This window comes from Drosophila arizonae, chromosome 2 (genome assembly GCF_054131065.1).
Source record: "Drosophila arizonae isolate 15081-1271.41 chromosome 2, UAZ_ARI_1.0, whole genome shotgun sequence".
Classification (NCBI taxonomy): Eukaryota; Metazoa; Arthropoda; class Insecta; order Diptera; family Drosophilidae; genus Drosophila; species Drosophila arizonae.
Genome location: NC_142922.1, coordinates 969,114 through 990,932, shown reverse-complemented (window position 1 = coordinate 990,932; position 21,819 = coordinate 969,114). Strand labels below are relative to the sequence as shown.

Below are 21,819 nucleotides of genomic sequence, written 5' to 3'. Positions count from 1 at the left end.
TGCGTCACACACACGCAGACACACACACAGAAACAAACGCACGTATAATGGTTTCTACACTTGCAGAAATGGCAATATAGTGGAGTTTAGGTAATAAATCGCAATTAAAAATGTTTGCTGCCCATTTTTATTATTATTATGATTATTATCTTTAAATTCAACTTATGGACAAATTGAATTTTTGATAAAAATAATAATATATGAAAAATATACAATTTCATATATTATTATTTTTATCAGAAATTCAAATTGTCCATAAGTTGAATTTAAAGATGTTTCTGTTCCTGTTTGTTTCTCTCAGTGTCTGTGCATGCACTTGCATAACAATTTTTGTTTGACTGCAATCGTGTGCTGCATAAAATATGTTGCATCCACTCACAGCTCGCTGAATGTAGCATGCAGCATGCAGCATGCAGTTCGCAGAGATCAATTTGGTAACTGCCACAAGGCGACTTCGGTCAGCTTCAGTTGCAATTGAGTTAAAGTTAAAGCTGATGAGAGCAAGTGAACTTGAATTAAATTAAAATTGTGCTGGACCCACACACACACACACACACATACGAACACGCTGACACATCCACATACATGCAGACACATGTTAGCCATATGTGGTGTATTACACTAACAAATGATGTTGACCGCCCATGGTCGAGATGTTAATTAATCTTGATTTTGGTGCCGGGTCGAAAGTCGCTTGCATCAAAGTGACAATTAAATTAATCATGATGGCAAACGATTATGTCAACAGGACATGAGACTAGTGACTAGAGGAGACTAGGAACAGGCCAGGACACGACGCGACATGGCATGCCACGCCGACTCATGCCACACCGTGGCATGGCCAGGACGCCCGCAGCGAGCGACTAGGAAACGGCAGCAACTGTTGAAGGATTTTGCGCCTTTGTGAATTTCTCTGCATTTGCGACACAATCTCATTATTTTCTGCTCGGAAACTTATAATTAACATTTTGACCGCAATGAAATTTGCACAGAAACCAAATTCAGTTTATATAGAAAAAGTGGAAATAAAAAATTAAATATATATAAGTGTGAACTTTATGCTAGAGCTATTTTTAATTAGTTTTGTGGCTTTACATATGCCTTGCTTTAAGAAATGGGCGAAAATTGTGAAATGTGATATAAAATATTAATATTGGTATTATAAATAACTAATAGCAAAAGTAATCAATATTAATAAGAAATTTTGTTTTTTATCGAATGATAAATTTAATTTAATTTTCGTGTTCAATAAAAATTTCGTGTCACGACCAAAACTCCACTCATTCCAAGGTTGAAATTACAATTGGGAACAACTACAACTACCGTTGGAATAGCCAAAACACACACAAATATTGAGGCTGTGACATTTAAATTAAACATTATACCATACAAATTTCCATTTATATTATAATTCTCGTTTTTTCAGACCAGTTCTATCAATTAAATACTTCCTCTCTTCATACAGTTGAATAAGTTGCTTATTACTTATATAGCTAAGACACAAACCACAACCTTAACCATTTCGTTAAATGTGTAGCCAAAGTTAGTAATGCTGAGTTCAGTGTCAATTCTATTGCTTGAATTTAACATTTTGTAGAATAAATATCATATTTATTTTCATTTTGTGCCACCTAAAAACTGCTCATAAAATCTTAAAATCAAATTGAAATTAGTAATAGCAGTTCTTATTGGCATAACCAAGTCGCAAACCAATAACTTCAATTTGTTCGTTAAGCACTGTCATATGTGGCGGCCAGTCGATAAGTTTTGTTATCGTAATTTGTAGTGTTGAAAAAAACAAATGTAAAGGAAAACCTATTCGCACGAGGCTACGCCAAGCAAAATTAAATATTCCACTAAATTGAAATAGAAATAAACAACAGCAATGGCCGAAACAGAGCCGGAGGTCGAGGTCAATGGCACCGAAGTAGATGAAGATGGCCAGGACGATGACATCAAGCAAAAGAAGCAAACGCGTCACGACGGCGGCGCCGCCGACCTGGAACGTGTGACAGACTATGCCGAAGAGAAGGAAATCTCAGCCGCGAATATATCGAGTGTAAATTGAAATGGAAATTCTCTAATTACATGCAAACTGAGCTCACAGTTCATTGATAAATCCATCAATTGCAGGCAGTGGAACAGTTTGGCAACCAGCGCAGCAAAGAGAACGAGCTGAGGGTGGCCAAGGAGAAGGAGCTGCAGAAGGTCCAAGTGAAGAAGGAGGACATTGAACTGATTGTGAGTACCTAAACACGCCCCCTTATTGAAACTAGTAGCCCCCAATTTGATGCTCCTTCCATGCGTAGATGAACGAGCTGCTCGTCACGAAGGCCCAGGCAGAGAAGGTGCTGAGGGAGCAGAGCGGCGATGTTGTTGCTGCCCTGGAGGCCATCATCAGCAGTTGAAGAGCGCCCGGAGCGATGGAGCCCCGTTTCTTTTACTTAGCAAAAACACTGCTTTATTTGTACATTTATATAACTAGTAAAGAAGGAGAAAATCAAATCAATCCAGTTGAATATAGATTTTGATATATGTTTCAAGTTTATTTATGTGTGATCTAAACCATAATTTGTTTCGTTTTGTTATAATTTATTATCCATTTATTTGGTGTTCTTCCAACCAAAACATTTGACTAATGAGCCAGCAAAGTACAGTGAAGCCTCTCAACGTAAGCTAACCTTAGAGACTGATTTAGTTTAGTTAATTTTTGCATACCATAAAATTAAATTGCACGCACAGTAAAATTCGACTATAAACTTTCAAGAGAGTTTAGTACAATATTTTTGCATATATAGATAACGTTTAACAAAATATTCCTTTAGATAGGATATTACAATAGTACAAACTTTTTTTTACTTAGATAAAGTGAACTTATGCGTACAGCGAAAACTCTGCCGCAACGAACAGAGCTTGACTGTAGTACAATTTCGTTTTATAGATAAGATATAGAAAATCTTCGAAGCTAACAAATTTTAGCTCTGCTTGAGAGATTTTATCATCTACTTGGGTCGAGAGAGAGGCAGCTGATGTTTCTCATTAAAACTATGCGTATATGTTGTAAATTGATGTGTGTGTGGGTATGTGTAAATGTATGCATATGTCAAAGGCGTAACTATAACATATTATTTTGAACAAAACTCATATTTTATAACAGATAAAAACTAGAATCAAAAACAAAAATGTGTCTAAATCACGTATAAATTTGATTGCGAGCGTATTGTGGATATTGAAATCATGTGATTATATACTTTTGCAGATTATCACACGAGGGGGTGTTTATGTTTTGAGCCTTCCGATACAGATCCCGATCCCCGAACGTGCGAGCCTTAGCCAACATTGAGTCACCTGTACAAGGAATATGAAGACAAATTTCAATGTCAAATTGTGAATATATAAAGTTTGTTCAATCTTACGATAATTTCGCTCTCGACTACAAGAGTGTTTCAAGTGATTGACAAAATCTTCCTCCACCGACTCCTCCAAACGGGCAACTGATCCTTGATATTCCGAATAGAAATTGTCCTTTACGTAATAGGGAATCTTGAGGCCATTTGTCTCACGCTTCACCGAGTATTTACTGAAGGAGAAAATGGGTGTCAAAATCGTATCCCTATAGCACATATTTATCATCTATATGAGACTCACTGTGAAGGCGTTAGACTATACATGGGATCCGATATAAAGAAGGACGACATCATGGACAAACCGATGAGCAATAAAATGGGCAACAAGTTTATCAAGGCTGATGAGTTGTTCGTCTGCGCGTTTAAGGTTTCATTAGATTATTTTCATATATTATTATTATATATATTGGCGTGTACTTACGTCTCTGTCGTCGCGTGTCTGATGCCGGCGTCGCTGCTGGCGCATGTAAATATTTTGCTGTGAGAATCCGTTCTCGAAGAACATATTGAATATATCCTCGGGACTCATGTTCGCCTGGAAGCCGCCATAGTCACTGTAGTGCTGGGTATGGCCATGGTGGCCGCGGGTGCCACCATTCTGCGAATCATTAATGCCATATAGATCGTAATTCTTGCGCTTCTCCACATCGGTTAAGACGCCAGCGGCGTTGCCCAACGTCTTGAATGCCTCCACAGCTCCGGGTGCCTTGTTCTTGTCCGGATGCAGTTGCAAGGCGAGCTTTTTGTATGCCTTCTTAATCTCTGAATCGGTGGCTGTCTTACTAACACCGAGCACCTCATAGTAGTCCTTACACCTGTGCAAGCAAAAGCTTTTAAATATTCTTTTCAGGTGAGTTCGATTTAGTTTACATACTTTTTGACCTTTTTGACAGCCTCGATCTGATCATTCGTATATTCCGGCGCATGGGGCTTGGAGTCGGAGTTGACACGCTTACGCGGTCCAGAGTCCGCGTCTGCACCAGCCGCTGGTCGTTCCTTGCCACTGCCTGGCGAGCTTTTCACCTTGGCCAGCAGCTCTACAAAGTTTCGTTAAGTTTCACGATTACGATGCAAAATTAAGGTCGATGATTTACTCACGCTTTGCCTTGTCCGTTGGGTAGAGTTTTTCCGCTTTTAGCAGAAACTTCTCAGCCCGCTCGATCCTGCCCTCGGTGAATGCCTGCTCAGCTAGGTCGATGCAGCGCTGTGCCTCATCTTTGTTGCTATCCATGGCCGCTGTAGATACGTGGGGGAATACGTGGTCAGCGCGCACACAGGGCGAGAGTGCAATAAATAGTTAAGATCTATGCCTGTGTGAGTACACCAACATAAAACAAGCTACATATGTATATATACACGACGTTTTACACACTCACAAACACAGCCTGCTCGTGCTCTTTTGTAGTAGTTGTTGTTGCCACTAATTATTTGCTTAATATTCTAGTGCACACGAGCTGCCTGGCCTGATAATAATCTTCTTTCTTTTTCTTTATATATGCATATATAAATAAAATGTCTAAAGGCCAGCTCAACTCTTTAATTTAATTGATTTTACTGCGTTTCGTTGATTTTTTCATCAGTTTGCAAAAGGACTTATCGATCTATCGACGAGCCACCATAGCTGGCTAGTCGAGGCTTAAATCGTTTGATAAGCATACAGAATTTGAATAGATTTATTGCATAAGCTCAAACTGACGAACATTTTTTATTTGTTTTTCGGTGATCTAATTATGATAAGTAATATTTCCTGTCTCGATTACAAATGATTAACTCTTGACAGCTGTTTGGCAGTGTTGCTTTGATCGATGGTGCTGCCAGATCGCAGCATTGCGCCCCCTCACATACAATTGCCGTACATATTTGTGTGCGTGCATGACTGTGTGTGTGTGTGTGTGTGAGTGAGTGTGTTTTGTGAGCGCCGCAGCATGGAATGAAAAGCGCAGCGCGTTCGCTGGCTTAATTCGTCTCGTATTTATTTATAATATAACAAAATAATAATAGAAGGCGCATGGCATCTGCAATGCAATAGCCAGCAAATAACGCGTAGTAAATTAATATAGTCAAGTGCAGTGCAATAACCGATGCATTTCGGCCCAACGTATTCGCCAGTCGCCGTCGTCGTTGTCGTCGAACGTGTGTACGTGTGTGCGTGTGTGTGGCGCAGTTCATACAAGTTGGCCTGAAAAAAAGTGAAAGAAGCAATATCGCCATATTGTGTTGTCAATACCGAAAAGTGCATTCAAATCTATATCAATTTGTTGGTACAACAAATACCCAGCGAATTGTGTGAACTGCGTCGACTTATATAAATCGATTTGATGGTACGCAATTAAGGAAAATAACTATCTACAAAAGGTGCGTATGTGTGTGATTCTTTAGGTGTATTTCTGCATACATATATAGATGTGCATGTGTGGACATACGTACGTACGGGCAAAAGTACACTTGCATGCCACAATCGTACATGTGTGGGTGGGTGTGTTTTCTGCAAATGCACAGACCCAAATCTTTTTTGGCTCCATTCAGCCTGCAAATTAATCGAACTCAGTTATGCCACCCCTTTCCACATTTACTGCATTGCTCATTGTTTTTATTGTACCAAAATAAATATATCGGTCGTGAAAACATGATTGTTTGATACCTGTTATCGATAGCGACAGAAAACACGACAATGATTTATTTTTTTTTTTTTTCTTAATTGTGATGAAATTCAAAATGATTCTTTAGGTTGAAATATAGAAATATGTATTTATACTATTATGTAAAATATATATTCGATAATCGACTTGAGTTAAAGATGATTTTTGATTTAATCACAATTGCAGAAAGGGTATTCCGTAGCTGAGCACACTCCGACTCGCTTATTTTTGGCTGATTTGCCTGTCGGTGTTTTTTATTTTATTTTTTTTTTTCGAAGCTCTTTGCTTATTCTGAGGGGAATGAATGCATGCACAAAGGGAATGACAGCAGCAACAATAACAACAGCAGCAGCAACAGCAGCGGTGAAAAGTCAAAGACCGATTTGCGCATATTTAATTTGTTAATTTTGTTATTCGTTAAATGATTTCTTTAAAGTCACACAAACATAACGAAAGGCTACTCGAATGCAATTCTCAATTGATTGCTTGTCATTATATATTGTTGTTCTTTTATATATTTCCAGATTCTGCTGGATCACTTGTTCAACAAGCGACATTCAAATAGGGTTGATCGATTGCAGGACAGCGTCAACTGTCAACAGTTAGAGAAGCAGGTGAGTTATCTCTCTTATTAATGGAAGTCAGTTTGGATTGCACCAATTATCGATTCGTAAAACCGGCTAAAGGTGGTCCCCCAATGGAAGCTTTCATTGTATATTTGTCTTCTACCACTGACCAGAGAACACATAGACTAGACATGTAGAACAAACTTTTTCAACACCGAAAAAATGCGCTGAACGGACCGGACAACTTCGTATTTGGTCGGCTCGGTCTTCTGAGGCTCAGGCAGTGAAAATAAGGCACGACAAAATCAGTGTGCTGCGACTAGTGCTGCAAAATAATCGATATTCCGTAATATCGATATTCACGATATTTTCAGAGAAAAAGATCGATAAAAACGATATATCGAACACTTCTTTTAAATGTTAATTTTCTTGCTTAGAATCTATTATAATATTTATATTAATTATGACTTCTTAATGGATAAAATGGCAACCATTTCAAGATTAAAATAAAAGCAACAGCATCAAACAAAAACAAATTTATTCAACCGAACAAAGTCGTATAACAAATTATTTTTCATTAACTTAAACCTAAAACAGCAATTCATTAAAGCTTAAATTCACTATGCTCCTTAAAATTATATTATAATAATAACAAAAACAATTGCCTCCATGGCAGTTTGAAAAAAAAAAAAGAAATTAAAACAAAACCCATTGGTTTTCATTTTAAAAAATTAGTTTGTTTACTGTTTCCGGTTTTAATGACGCCCTTCTGGAATTAGCAATCATTCCAGCTTTGCTAAACATCCTCTCGCTCTCAGAGAACGTTGTCTCATATTTTTTATTTACGAAGTGCAAAATGCTACCGGACTTGGGTGCCAATTCACTCTCTTGCAGCGATGGATGCATGCGTGTTAAGTGATTTTTAAGGCTTGTGGTATTTCCACTTGTTTTGCAGACCTTAAAGCAATTTCTGCACACCGCACAACCATCCTTTCCTTTTTCAAAATATTTCCACACTTCGCATTTTTTTGGGGCTCCCACGGTCTTATTTTCTTCATCGGAGTCAACCCTCGCCGCGCCTAAAACACACAAGCTATGATTCCAAGCTTTTCCAATAGTATATATCAATTGTACTTACGTTTTCTTCCCAAAAACTGATCCATTTTTTTCTTTCTATTGCAATTAAATTAAATCAATCAATTTGTATACAATTTAGCAAAATTAAATAAATGCGCTTCTTACACAGTTAAAACCAACGCCAAGAATAACCATTTTTTCGATATATCGATACTAAGAAAGCCATATCGATCTTTTGCCAAAATTCGAAAATATCGATTATAACGATTCCGATCCGATATTTTTGCAGCACTAGCTGCGACTGCTGCCACGAAATGCACGCATTACCAAATGAAGCACCGCTATGCGCTCTTTTTCCCTTACTCACTCTCTCCCTCTCTTTATGCTCTCTCTCTATGGTCTCTCGAATAGCAGCAGCGCACAGAAATTGAAAATTGTTCGCGACAATCTCAGCTCGTTCCTTATGAGTGAAGGGTATACCGAAATTTGTAAAGCGTGCGCCACGCTCATACAAAATGTTAGCGTTTTCATGATTATTTCTAAGAAGGGTATGAAATCGTTGGTGCTCATAAAAATATGTATGATTTTGCGACGGGCATGCACACACACACTCTCCCTTGCTACATGTACTATGAGCATCTGTATGCCTGTGTGCGTTACTCTTGTTTTTGCATTTGGTCGGTCTTGGGAAGTGATCACATACATACATATGTACATATATACATTTGATTGTGTGTATGTGCATGTGCGTATTCATGGGACATGAGCATTGGCGTGGGCCTACCTCAACTTAGAATTGTGTAAACGATTTTAGATTCGAATTGCATAGGCGCGCTTATATAATCGAGTGCTTGCCTACCGAAGTCATCAATTCATAAAAACAATTGGTTTGGATAACAATCTGTTTAATAAAATTTCATAAATTTAATAAATAGAAAACATAAAATTTAATATACATATGTATTAAAAACAAAACAATAAAAACAAAGATATTTTAATAATAACAGTGTAAATGTAAATGTAATTTACAAAAGTGAATTTATATGTATGTACATATGTTTGCACGCTCAAGCCAGTTGCGTACAAAAATTGAAGTTGGCGACGAACCCATTTTCGTCCATTGCCCTTCTCATTGAAGAATATCCTACACTGTTGAAAGAGCTTAGAATTTTTTAGAATATTGTTATTATCTGTATAAAGGGTATAAATGAGTATGTTTTTACTTACACGATATATATGCAATTACATATGTATGTATGTGTGAATCTCTATTCATGCTTCGTATGGAGTATTCTAAGTACATATGTATATATACACATATGTATGTATATAATACTTGAACAAGGCTTGTGCCTGCCAAGTGCTTTTAATTGTGCGAACGAGGGAGTGTTACCGACCTTTCATTATCACTTCACTGTTTTCTACTGTTACGACTTGTGCCAAAATAAATATCAAATCAAGCTACCTATTGATTCATTATTTTTAATTTCCTTTTATTTAAAATATTGGTTTTACCAATAATCTTCTCACTTTGCCATTTACAATTCTTTCTAATTAGAATTAAGACAAACTGATTAAGAATAGATTTTCTATGCTCAAAACAAGGGTGGGTGGGAGAAAACCATTCAGTATCTAAAGAGGATTTTGCTGTAGCGTGCATGCAGTACAGAACAATTTTCTCTTTGATACGTGGCATATATGGTTTCTTTTCAAAAATGGTCTTAAACGTTTCGAAATGTAGTTTTATCATATTATAAAAAAGGTCAGAAGGGGCTTTCAACTTAAGATATTTATTTATATAATGATAATTTTTATTGAGTATTAAATACTCAGAAGAACACTGCATTTCATCTGATGACTTTAAAAGATTTGTACATACTTCACAATCTGTTTTTTGCAACAGCTTGTGTAGAAGATAGCCAGCAAAATATCGCAATGCATTTTCATTAAAAGCATTTTGTATATTAGCAATCGTGGCATCTAATGACAATTCTATTTCTAAATCAGCATCAGGTTCAATATCTGTAGCAATATGACGTGAATTACATTGGTCATGAAATACAGATAGTTGAGACCCACTATCTTCTATGATATTGGCTAGCATGAGATCTTCATCTGGAATGCAATTTCCAGACACAGATGCTGATGTTAACATTTTCATAGATAACATTTTTGATATTATAGAATTAAATTCAAAAATGGTGGGATTGGTATTTGTCGCTCCCCGACTTCTAATTAAATAAAATAAATTTTCTAATGGGTCTTGGTTCAATTTGGATGTGGCAACAAAGAAAAGATCATTGTTGTCACTCCAAATATTTTCTGCCAAAGCAATTACCGATGAGATTGTAATTATCATCCCATCAATGCAATACACTTTGTGTGGATAATGCAGATTTTGGAAATAATCACGCATTTCCAGAAGGTATTCGTGAATATTATTTTTCTCCCTAAGAGCACATCTATAAGGATTGCTATCAAATAGCACATGACTATTTAAGCAATCAAAGAGGTTATTAATTTTTTCAATAAATATTGCCGTTGCAACTGCACTGTCTTTGCAATCGGCAAACCCACCTGAATCTATAACAGTGCGTATTGCAGAAGCTACACTGTGGCTAAAGATTTGTGTGGCAAATTTAACTTTCATTTTTTCAAAACAATTCGGACTGATATGTTTTGGGGTTAATTTCGGACATAAACGAGTTAAATTTTTGGTTTCAGTTTCATATAGTTTTCTAATTATTCCCCATGAAACTGTGCCATCAGGTGTTAAAATATTATTCTTTAAAAGAATATTTCGAAGAGATTTTATTAGATGCGGTGCATCAAATATTGCAAAAATTTCTTCGCCATTGACTTCAAATGTAGAATTATTGAAATTAATACCCCATCTATTGAAAACACCTCTATTATTGGATCCCTGATCGCAAACAACGGCTTTGACATTAAGCCCCAATGCTTGCGATAGTCCAATATTTTCTTCTATTTTATTTTTCAGGTCAGTATGATTTATGCCACGGGCTGAAACCGTATAGCTTAAAACATACTTCCAGTTATCAAAAAGACCCCTAACAAGAAAAACACAGACTTGCTGTCCTAAAAACTTACTCCTTTTAACACCATCGTCCTCAAATCCCTGTATCTCGTCAAGAGATGAATTGTACTGAAGCCCTCTTTTTACTTTGAGCTCATCGCAAACTAATACGGCATATTTTTCTTTGGCGCTCATTTTCTCAACAATGCCCTGCAGATTTTCTAATAAGTTTGGATTAAATCCAGGAACTAAATTTTTCAAAATCGCCCATCGATTTAAAGATTTCTTACATGGGAGTCTTAAATTAAGAACATCCCTAAGATAATCATATGTCCTAGCTGAATAAAAATTAATATTTTGGGCAATTGCCCTTTCAGCACTATTATAGACATGATTATTTTTCAAAAGCATTCTACATAATACTTTTGAATTTTCAGAAACATGAGGTAAATTGTTAATTATCGTGAAGACATTAACATGCTTTTTTACCCTTCTAATTCGATGAGAAATGTTTCTGTATCTAGAAGCATTTTTTAAAGCTAAATATCTTTTCTTTAAATCAAAGAATTGTTTCTGAACTTTTTTGAGGTCTACTCCCATATCATAATATTTGTTCCTATAATATACCTCATTTTGCTCTCTTTTTAAACAATTTGCACAAAAAGAAGACCTACCAACGCTTAAATCTTGCCACAATTGATTTTTTAAATTGCTATCAAAGCACAAAAGATTTTGCAAATCTACTTCCTCGTCACTTTCATTCTGGGCGATTTTATTCTGTTGTTGCTGTTCTGTGGCACATGAGTTAACAAACTCATCTGAATTATTATTGTTATTCTTTTCATTCTCTAAATTATTCTTTTGGTAACTATAAGGAGTAATTTCCTCTTCCTGAATGTCTATTGAATAAATATTATCATTAAAGTCACTAACACAGTTTGAAAGAAAACTTGAATTGCACAAACGTAAGGTTGGGACTGCATTGAGTCTTAAATTACGCTTACCAATATATTTTCGTTCGAAATGCCTGCTACATATTTTACCCTTTTTTCGATCGAAATTATTGGGTAAATTGCATGCTTCGATCCACTTATTTGCATAAACTTCATTTGACGGAAACGAAAATAATCTAACCGGGAAGTTTATAGAACTTTTTCTATAACTCGCACCACACGTTTCAATTATACATTTCGCGCCATTTCCTCGTGAATTTATTTTATTCAGATTTTTCACACCAACAGTTGATTTCTTAAAAACACTTGTTTGAGCCATAGTTTTGAAAAAAACTTATATAAATTTTGGCACAATTCTTAACAGTAGAAAACAGTGAAGTGATAATGAAATTTCGTTAACACTCCCTCTGCAGATTTAATCAAAATCGTTCGCACAATTAAGAGCCCGTGGCAAGCACAAGCCAATGTTCACGTATTATGCATATGTACATGCACACATACGAAAATCCACAGGCAGCAAGAGCTTCGCACACAGGCACATATGTATGTATGTACATGCATATGTATATGCTCATACATGTCGCATGGGACGGACGATTAACGAAATGATAGAAACAATAGAATACACAAAAGCCCATGCATGTAGAAATGGACTCACACATTTACAGTCGCTTGCTACATGTGTGGGCTTTTGTGTGCGTGCGTCGCGAAACTCAATTCTTTCTCAGTATTTTCGTCAATCGTCAGTTACCGTCCCGTTTACATGTATAAGCCATTATGTGTGAGTGTGGAATATTGTGTGTATGCTCATAATACGTAAACATTGGTTTGTGCTTGCCACGGGATAATTGTCTCTGGATTTAGTAGTTTGTGAAATTTGATTGTTTTGAATCATTGGGTGACTGTCAAATGGGCTTTTATGACTCAATCAGAATTTTTTGGGAATAATGAGAACAGCTTTAGTATACATACATATATAATATGACATGTGTATTTCATATATTGCAAACCATTTAATATACTTATAGAGTTTCACGATGGAATATGTGTATAAAATAATTTTAAATATATAAAATGATGGTATTTTTGGATATACACACATTTTTAAAACTGATTAGCTATAATTCTATATAAATGTACTTATGGACATACATACATATGTATGTACATATGTATGTTCATACATAGTATATCTGTGTGAAGTGGTTATGACAGTCCGCAAGACTGACCAAATGCAAATTCTAAGTTGAGGTAGGCCCACGCCAATGCTCATGTCCCATGAATACGCACATGCACATACACACAATCAAATGTATATATGTACATATGTATGTATGTGATCACTTCCCAAGACCGACCAAATGCAAAAACAAGAGTAACGCACACAGGCATACAGATGCTCATAGTACATGTAGCAAGGGAGAGTGTGTGTGTGCATGCCCGTCGCAAAATCATACATATTTTTATGAGCACCAACGATTTCATACCCTTCTTAGAAATAATCATGAAAACGCTAACATTTTGTATGAGCGTGGCGCACGCTTTACAAATTTCGGTATACCCTTCACTCATAAGGAACGAGCTGAGATTGTCGCGAACAATTTTCAATTTCTGTGCGCTGCTGCTATTCGAGAGACCATAGAGAGAGAGCATAAAGAGAGGGAGAGAGTGAGTAAGGGAAAAAGAGCGCATAGCGGTGCTTCATTTGGTAATGCGTGCATTTCGTGGCAGCAGTCGCAGCACACTGATTTTGTCGTGCCTTATTTTCACTGCCTGAGCCTCAGAAGACCGAGCCGACCAAATACGAAGTTGTCCGGTCCGTTCAGCGCATTTTTTCGGTGTTGAAAAAGTTTGTTCTACATGTCTAGTCTATGTGTTCTCTGGTCAGTGCTTCTACTTAGATGATTTCCTGTATATGGTTGAACCTTGAGGTCTCAGCAATGCTTAAATCTAAGTAGCTTTTTAACTATAGCATAATCCTTCTTACTCCCTGTGGGACAACGGCTCCGTTACTCAACGTTGACAGCTGAGAGTGCAAACACAAGAAAGCTCAACGCAAAAGCAAAACAAATTCTGAGCTAAAGGTAAAAATCTAGCGGCAAAATATGAACACACAAACACACACACAGACACGCTCTCTACTAGGAAAAAGCTTTAGCTATCTTTTCAAACTTCTCGTGACAGCTGAGAGCGCAAACACAAAAAGCTCAGCGCAAATACAAATGCAAACACAGTGTAAAGTCAAAAAGTAGCGGCAAAATATGAACACAGACACACACACATGCACGCTCACACCGCACACACACCACTGTCAGGCAAAAAGTCAAGAAAAAGCTCACTCAGTCGTCAGCTGCTGCGCGTAGCGTGAAGTTTATGTGCTTTTTGTATCGCTGCCTCGCAGAACGCGTCTAATTGTCAAACATTGGCTATAAACTATCAAAAATTACGCGTTAAAGAGGTTGATTTCGGTTTGTCACAGTGCCAAGGTGTGTGCGTATGTATCTCTGTGTATGTGTTTGAGAAGTTCGGGCGTCGCTTTACATACTTTAATTAATTTATTACTGCCGGCGCATAGCGTGACCCGCACGCGTGTGCTTTGTCCCTTGCAAGTGTTGCTATGACCTTAATTTAAACACAAAAAAAGTAAAATATATACTTCTAGTTGGAAACAAGAAACACGCGCAAATAAACGTGAAACGCGAACAAGTCGAAAGCTTTACAACAACAACAACAAAAGCAACAAGAACTACAGAGACAACTTCCTCAATCTGAGTGCGAGCACTTTTCCACTTATACTCTTGAATTTTGGGTTGTTTGAGGTCATTTAGCCAAAGGCCTTCAATTACGCACAAGTCAATAAAACAAATACTACTACAATGACAACAACAACTATTAGTTAGGTACATCAAATGATGACAGGCGGCATTAGCGAAACGTACTCAAGAGCACATTAACTGTTAACTCATCTTTGTTCTGGCTCTCTATGCGCTGCTCTCTTTCACTCTGTCTCTTTTTTTGACTGACGCAAATACAGTTCAATTTTGGATACTAAAAGCAATGCTAATAAAAAACAGAGATTACTTGTCTTAATAGCGTTGCCAGATTTGCACAAATTTGTTAGCAATAAATATAAATGCTGCCAACAACAGCAAAGCCAACAACAACAACAGCTACTGCAGTCAGCATTGAAATTCTCGAGCGTGCCCTCTTGCTCGCTCTCCCTCAGCCAATACATATATAGATGTATGTATGTATGTACATGTGTATGTATATATTCGCCTCAATATTTGTATCATTCTATTCGTCTCGCTCGCACACATAACATATGTTTTGATTTCGCCTTGCTGGCCATACACAAAAGTAAAATTCAATTAAAAACATGTGCGCCACTATTTTGTTTATTGTTTATAAATGAGCACATACTTAACAGGCTCAGCTGCGCTCTCACTTACGTACTCACTAGCTCGCTCGCTTGTGCTCTCCCACTTTGCATGCTCTCCCGCTGAGGTCATATGCTCGGCGCGCGCTTAATAGTCAAACAGACAAACACCCACCGCTGTTTACTGCTATGAAACGACCCTCACCGGTGCAGGTTTTGCCTCATTCAGAGAGAGTGAGTGAGTGAGAGAGTGGGAGCGAGACTGTGACTCTGAGTGAGCAGATGACTATTTGAGCGAACGAGTGAGCGCTTAGGCTTCAGTGCAAAGTCAAAAGTAAACGCAAGCTTTTTATTTCTGCGCATGTTTTTGGCTTTGCTGTGTGCTTTAGCTTTTAGCTTTAGCTTGTATTTTTATTTTTGTATACTCTCGTACACACGAACTACACGTATGTGTAGTATATACATAGATATACATATGTATACACACACACACACACACACGCACATTAAAATCAAATCAACTGATATAGGAAGAACCTTGTGTACTCTCATGACTGTGGAATGGAATTTAGTTAGTAGTTTCTTCTCTCCCTCTCTCTCTCTCTCTCTCTCTCTGCTCGTTTGCACTTCTCAATGCTGGTCGTTATGGTTGTTGTTGTCCCTGCTGATGTGATTACACTGCACTTTACACGTATGAATGCCTCCAAATTTCCATGCAAAGATGCACACAAAACGTTCCACCGAAGTATTCTCGGCTCTCGCTTTATTTGTCATTTGGGGTCTTGCTCATCTCTAGATTTGTTCTCATCTCTGGTTGCCTAGGTGTCAAAGCTGACCTCGCCTGTGCCCGGTGCACAGTTATTGATTTTGTTCTAATACCCTTCAGCTGAAGACTTGGTCATTCTATGATCAATTGTGTAAAGTGCTGGCAATTCTTTAACGGACAGGTTTATATAGGAAGTATTAGTTGTAAATCAAGTTAGAAAATAAATTTATGCATAGTTATGTATGGAAATATACGTGCATATGTACATTGTATACAAGGGCATGCAGTGTGCGGCTCATGCATATGTGTTAAAGCTAACGATATTTTTTTCTTTGGCTATTTCTGCTTTTGCTTTTATCAATCCTTTTGCCGGGCCATGTGCAAATGGACAAAGCAGCGTCAGCAAGTGCCACTGGCATTGCTATTGCTTTTATTGTTGCTGCTATTTTTGTTGCTTTTGCAGTTTGAGCTCTTGATGTTGCCGTTGCCGTTGTCAGTTGCTTGCCTTTGTTTAATTTCGTTGCTTATCAGACAATGCTGATAAGTTGACTGGGTATTTTTTTTGTCGTTTCGAATCATCTGCTTGTTGTTGTTGCTTTTGCTTTTTTGCTTTTGGTCGATGGCATTGAACACTGTTTGCTGGTTTCTTCACCCTTCTTTTATGTGCGAGTGCATATGTATGTGTGTTTTTTGCTGCTTTGGCTTTGGCTATGGCTTTTTTTTTTTTGCTTTGTTGCGCTCTTCGACAATTTCACGCACAAATATCACGTAGTCGGGCGTATCAACTTGGCCATAAATGTGGTGACACACGTACACCCTGAATTGAATGTGATAAATGTTTGATATGTGTATGTATTCGTGTGTGTGCGCTTTGGCTGGATGATGATCTCTGAGCTATACGTTGTTGTTGTTGCTATTGTCGCAGCTTTTCCGACTAAAAACAAAGCGTACTTTAAGGCGTTAAGTTTGAACTATCTCTATCTCTTTCTCTCTATCCTTGTCTGTCTAGTAACCCAAAACTATAATTAAAAACTATTGAAGAAAATTTGGCAGCAAATTGAAAAAGAATTTCAGAATTTTTAAAAATTCCACTTTGTACATATTATTCAACACAAGAACAACATTCAAGTGCAGTGAACTACAAAATTTATAAATAAATCAATTGAATAACAAAAATCACTTGTTTTTGGTTTTTCGTGCTGTGTTAAGAAAAATCTTTCAAAGTGGATGCAATTGCGTTGCCTCTCGGAGGGCTTTCTCATGTTAGAATGGCCTTAGCCAGGTAAGCAATGTGTCATAGTGGCTAAGTTAAGTTAAGGAATAAAATAATAATAGATTAAACATATAAATAAATAGAAATACAAGGTTCGACTTTATCAAAAATACACTCATTTATATTAATATAATTATGTATAAAATTGTATTTATATGTGTATTTGATTCTAATCATTCCAAAATTAAAAATAAATTAATTTGGAAACGAATTTTAATTAGCTGAAAGATACATATATGGGAATACGTACCTACATACATATATCCATAGATACATACATACATACATAGACTCTTAGATACATACATACATTCATGTATACATACATACATAGATACTTGCAAATACATGTGCAATCACGTATACATACAATCTCCTACACATATACATACATACGTACATAAACATTTATATTGTATTCGAATTCATGGGCAATGTCGTGCTTAGACATGATTACCGTTATGCTCAAGCGCACCAACAACATCAACAATAATAATTACAACTACAATTACAATCACATATGACAGCTAAATATCTAAATACAACTGACCCCGGCGGCAGCTATGGCTGATCGTTATCATGAAATGGAATAAAATGAAATTTCCTTGCCATGAAAATTCAATGAAACAATTGTAATTGTAATTGCAACCTTTGCCATGTCTAATGGCAAGAGAGAGAGAGAGAGAGAGAGAGAGAGAGAGAGAGAGACACAGAGTGTGTGTGATTGATAAATATGTAAACAAACAAACGAAATTTGGATTACAATTTGCCTAGGGACAAACGATGCTGAGGTATGAGAGGGACAGAGAGAGAGAGAGAGAGAGAGAGAGAGAGAGAGAGAGAGAGAGAGATGGAGATCGAGGTTAGACTTTCCTAGGGACAAAATGCGACTCTCTCCTGGCTTCAAGGTGAACGGTGACCCGATGTTGTGTATTTTGCTTAAACTGCGTCACTTTCACGCTTTTCGTTGTGTATTTGCATTGAATTTGTAGCTGGAACTCGATTTCAACTATTTATAGAGAGAAAGTAGACAGCAGCAGCACCAGCACCAGCAGCAGCACCAGCAGCAGGAGAGCAAGCGAGCGAACATACGGAAGAGAGTGAGCAAGCGAGCGAACGAGAGTGAGTGAGTGATGTGCACAAGGCTCGTGTTGTACCGTTTCTATATACGATAGCTTTTGATGCGATGCCATTAGCTGTGGGTGTGAGTGCAAGGGGGCGCAGTGTAGAAGAGGTGTGAGAAGGATGGCGCCACACACACGATGTCGACATCGGCCGAGAGCGTGTGTATGTGTGTGAGTGCTATAAGAGGCTAACCAATTACTGTGGTTGTTGTTGCTGCTGCTGCTGCCGTTGATAATTTCATTCTCTCGTTCTTCATATGTAACTGTGTGCGTGTGAGTGCACGTGTGTGTGTTTGCGTGTGTGCACTAGGAAGTGAGCAAGCTTTTGTAATTCTGCTAAGGTTTTTGTAATTACGTGTAGGCAAACATACTTGAGCGAACATCAGCACACACACACACACGCACATAGATAAATATTTAGATAGATAAATACAACAGCACGTGTTCAGCTCTCTGCTGTAATCATTGGTTACAAATGCGCGTTTTGTTATTTGTTGTTGTTGTTGTTGTTGGTGCACATAAAGTTAATTTATAAGATAAGGTCGTTTTGCTCTACGGTTTTTGCGTAATTTGCCTTTGATAATTTTCAATGAGATTCAAGTGAACAATGTGCACACACACGCACACACACGTGTATCGTTTTATCTATTATCTAAACATAAAATGGGTCAATCTCTTCTCTGCATTATGTGCGTTATTTCATAATTCTGCATCATATATGGCTCTTAAAAATCAAAAAATTTCATTTAAACCTCAATCAATAAAATGGCGCCATTATCATCATATATCAGTTCTTTTTCAGGGCAATATGAACTATATGTATGTATTCCACTTATCGCTACGACACCTCTCAGTGCGTGTGTGTTTATTGTCCAAGGTTGCTTCAGCTGTCACCTATTGACATGTTCTCAGAACTTGTAGGGTATCTGATGTGTAAAGCTAAAAATAACGGTAGTTATCATATCGCAACAATAACAAAGATAGCTGAAAGGAATTACGTACGCTGCGGCACCCACCCCCAAAGCGTGCTTAGTGATTGGGTATTTGACCTCTCTCTCTTACTCTACACGCTTACACACACCCACACATACACACACCCACACAGCTATACAAAGTTATAAATATGCTCAAAGGCATTAAGCGCAAACACAATTACAGTTAGAACTTAGTCAAGAGGCAACAACAGCAAAGTTGAAACATTAATTTAAATGCAAGCAGCTTCAAAACGGTCAAACAACAACAACAAGAACAGCACGACAACAACAACAAATGTAAAATACAATAATACTGTAAAACAATGCATAGCGCAAAAGGAGGTGGAGGCTAAAAGCAGACAGCGCGACAAACGCAGCAGCAGCAGCGGCAACGACAAAAATGCAAGCAACTGCGACGTCGACAGAGGCGTTGGCGTTGGCGTTGGTGTTGCCATACATACATACATATATAAATTGTTGCTGCTGCGCTCGCTTAGCCTCGTTACAAGCGTTCGCATCAGCCGCGCCCTCGGCAACGCCAACGCCAACGCTAAAGTCGAGGCGACGCTGGCAGCGACAGCGGCAGCTCAGTTGCCCTCCATGCGGCCACAAAATCTTGGCGGCGAATTCGTCACCAGGTGGCAACTTACAGCTGTGAGCCGTCGACGGCAACGCCAGCGTCAGCGCAAGCAGCGTGTACTACTTTTGTTTTCATTGAAAACGTTTGCTGTAATATGTTTGCGGGGTCTGCTGACGTCGCTGCTCACTGCTCGCCGCTCGCTGCTTGCTGCTCACATGGTCACTGAGCTTTGCTGAGCAAAACGGCTGACACTTATTTAAACTTAACAGCAGAGGCGCAACTATATATATGGGTGTGTGTGTGTGTGTATGAGTTGGGAGCTTGTACGACAACGTCAGCGTTACGTTTGGCGCGCTGCTCTGTACTGCTCAGCGCTGCTGTGCTCTGCTCTGCCCGTTGCGTTGCGTTACGTTGCCACGCTCGTTTGTTTTGGGTTGTATTGACCTTCTTAAAAAGTAGGTAACCTCATTTCTCATTTATCGTATACAACTTACATGCTGCTGCTGCTGCTGCTGCCTCTACGCAGCTGGCTGCTCGGCCTGCTCTTCAGCTGGTGAGGCAGGCGGGCGGTTGCGCGAGGGAGGCGTGGTCGATTGCTTGGCAATTGTCTGTCATTCAAATCGTATGCATAGAGCGCGTCATTGTTTGACCAAAGCATTTGTAATTTTCACACCTCCCGCTGCTGGCGATGGGGCACAGGGTAATTTGTCATGCACCTCGATATGGAGGCACTGCAGAAAGGTGAGGGAGTGGGAGGCATAGAGTTGCTGAGTTGACGGAGGTGGAGGTGTGGAGAGTGTAGCTTAACTATAAACTAGCATTGGTGGAAAATGGAGGGAAAGATCTTTAGATCCTTTTTCCTCACTCTCTCTCTCTCTCTCTCTCTCTCTCCCTCTCTCTCTCTCTCGAAAGACCTATTCTGTCTCTTAAGATTTTGCTTCAATTTCTCTACTTGCCTCTCTCTTTCACTTAAGATTTCTTTCCTCCAGGATTTCCCTCTCACTCTCTCTCGCGCTCCCTATAGATTTATCTTTCTTTTCTAGGTCTTCTTATCTGCCTCCTATTGTGTTTCCTTATCTCTTTCACTTTCTGCATTTCTCTATGCATAACCGTCTGTCTCTTTCTGTTTTGTTTCCACACATCTTCCACTTAGTCTCTGTGAAATGTTGTCCACTCCTATACCAATCATACATATACATACATCAATGAATCGATGATGTTTCCTGCATTGGCCCGCAGATGTGATGCAATGCATCGCTAGCCTGTTTCATGTGAAGCTGTTGCACTTGGAATGCTGACCCTTGGGCCTGCCCCCTGCCCCGCGTGCCCAAAGCCTTGCATAAACATTCAACATTCAAAATGCTGTTGGTTTCTCGGTTGCCGCTGCTGCGGCGCAGTCAACGTGAGCGCTGCGCCGACGACGCGTCGTCAGTCTCGTTTACTATTGACACCATTAATGCTGCCATGCTGCCCCAATGTAGGTCAATTGCGCGCTAATTGCCCCGCACTCGGCTCAGAGAGGGAGAGAGAGCGAGAGAGTGAGCGAGCGAGGGGGCAAGTCATGGAGTCTCTCTCTCTCTCGCTCTCGCTCTCTTTGTAGCTCTCAATGTTGCCGTCAGTGTCGCTGCGAATGATTGACGCCAACGCCAACGCCGACGTCAGCGTCAGCGTCAGCGTCAGCTTGACCTTTTGGGCAGCAGCAACAGCAGCGACGGCCGCAGCAGCTGCGTTTCAAAGAAATTTCGCATATTACGCATACGCCATGTGATTTGGCGTTTGGTCCGAGACTTGCGTCCAATGACAGCATTGTTGGAATTCCTCTTCCGCCCCTCTTTCCACATATTGTTGTTGCTTACTTTGACCCAGTTTCCGCTTTTTAGGCAACTCAAAAACTTAGCTTGACGTGTCTCCAGAGCGCAACACCCACGCGCTACGCTTCCTGTTGCCCAGATATATGTGTATATATATGTTTGCATATTTTATGATTTAATCAGATATATACATATATACATATTCGTGTGTAGGGAGCACAGCTGCCCCTCTT

The 21,819-nt window shown here is 38.7% G+C and overlaps 3 protein-coding genes across 5 annotated transcripts in view; 2 read left to right on the top strand and 1 right to left on the bottom strand.

Moving 5' to 3' along the window:
- Positions 1 to 1,628: 1,628 nt before the first annotated feature.
- On the top strand, positions 1,629 to 2,548 carry LOC108611507 (huntingtin-interacting protein K). The gene is made up of 3 exons (XM_018004199.2): positions 1,629 to 2,059; positions 2,134 to 2,241; positions 2,310 to 2,548. Exons 1-3 carry the CDS (start codon positions 1,886 to 1,888, stop codon positions 2,406 to 2,408), a joined length of 381 nt encoding a protein of 126 aa, XP_017859688.1. The 5' UTR covers positions 1,629 to 1,885; the 3' UTR covers positions 2,409 to 2,548.
- LOC108611420 (dnaJ homolog subfamily B member 12) lies at positions 2,522 to 5,179 on the bottom strand. Of its 2 annotated transcripts, none has more exons than XM_089476485.1 (7): positions 4,780 to 5,179; positions 4,506 to 4,717; positions 4,282 to 4,444; positions 3,829 to 4,222; positions 3,649 to 3,761; positions 3,417 to 3,580; positions 2,522 to 3,348 (listed from the first exon to the last, which is right to left on the bottom strand). In XM_089476485.1, exons 2-7 carry the CDS (start codon positions 4,636 to 4,638, stop codon positions 3,236 to 3,238), a joined length of 1,080 nt encoding a protein of 359 aa, XP_089332611.1. In that variant the 5' UTR covers positions 4,639 to 4,717; positions 4,780 to 5,179; the 3' UTR covers positions 2,522 to 3,235. The 2 variants fall into 2 exon arrangements, with proteins under 2 accessions (XP_089332611.1, XP_017859553.1); XM_018004064.2 differs by having other exon boundaries at positions 4,784 to 5,179.
- A 116-nt stretch (positions 5,180 to 5,295) lies between these two features.
- rdx (BTB/POZ and MATH domain-containing protein rdx) overlaps positions 5,296 to 21,819 on the top strand; it is a 67,426-nt gene continuing 50,902 nt past the window's right edge. Inside the window, exons 1-2 of one of the 2 annotated variants that reach the window (XM_018004035.2) lie at positions 5,296 to 5,762; positions 6,571 to 6,660. Coding sequence is in view for 1 of the 2 variants with exons in the window: in XM_018004025.2 (XP_017859514.1) it covers positions 17,093 to 17,106 (14 nt within the window). In the remaining variant the exon portion in view is untranslated. Of the gene's footprint in view, positions 5,763 to 6,570; positions 6,661 to 17,033; positions 17,107 to 21,819 lie in introns of those variants that run through there. The other variant, XM_018004025.2, reaches the window with a different exon arrangement.

Coding starts and splice junctions, on each gene's coding strand:
- LOC108611507 (XM_018004199.2), top strand. CDS start 1,886: ATGGCCGAAACAGAGCCGGAGGTCGAGGTCAATGGCACCGAAGTAGAT. Junction 2,060..2,133: donor CAGCCGCGAATATATCGAGT/GTAAATTGAAAT, acceptor CATCAATTGCAG/GCAGTGGAACAGTTTGGCAA. Junction 2,242..2,309: donor AGGAGGACATTGAACTGATT/GTGAGTACCTAA, acceptor TTCCATGCGTAG/ATGAACGAGCTGCTCGTCAC.
- LOC108611420 (XM_089476485.1), bottom strand. CDS start 4,638: ATGGATAGCAACAAAGATGAGGCACAGCGCTGCATCGACCTAGCTGAG. Junction 3,581..3,648: donor TATAGTCTAACGCCTTCACA/GTGAGTCTCATA, acceptor TTTCTCCTTCAG/TAAATACTCGGTGAAGCGTG. Junction 3,349..3,416: donor TAGTCGAGAGCGAAATTATC/GTAAGATTGAAC, acceptor TTCCTTGTACAG/GTGACTCAATGTTGGCTAAG.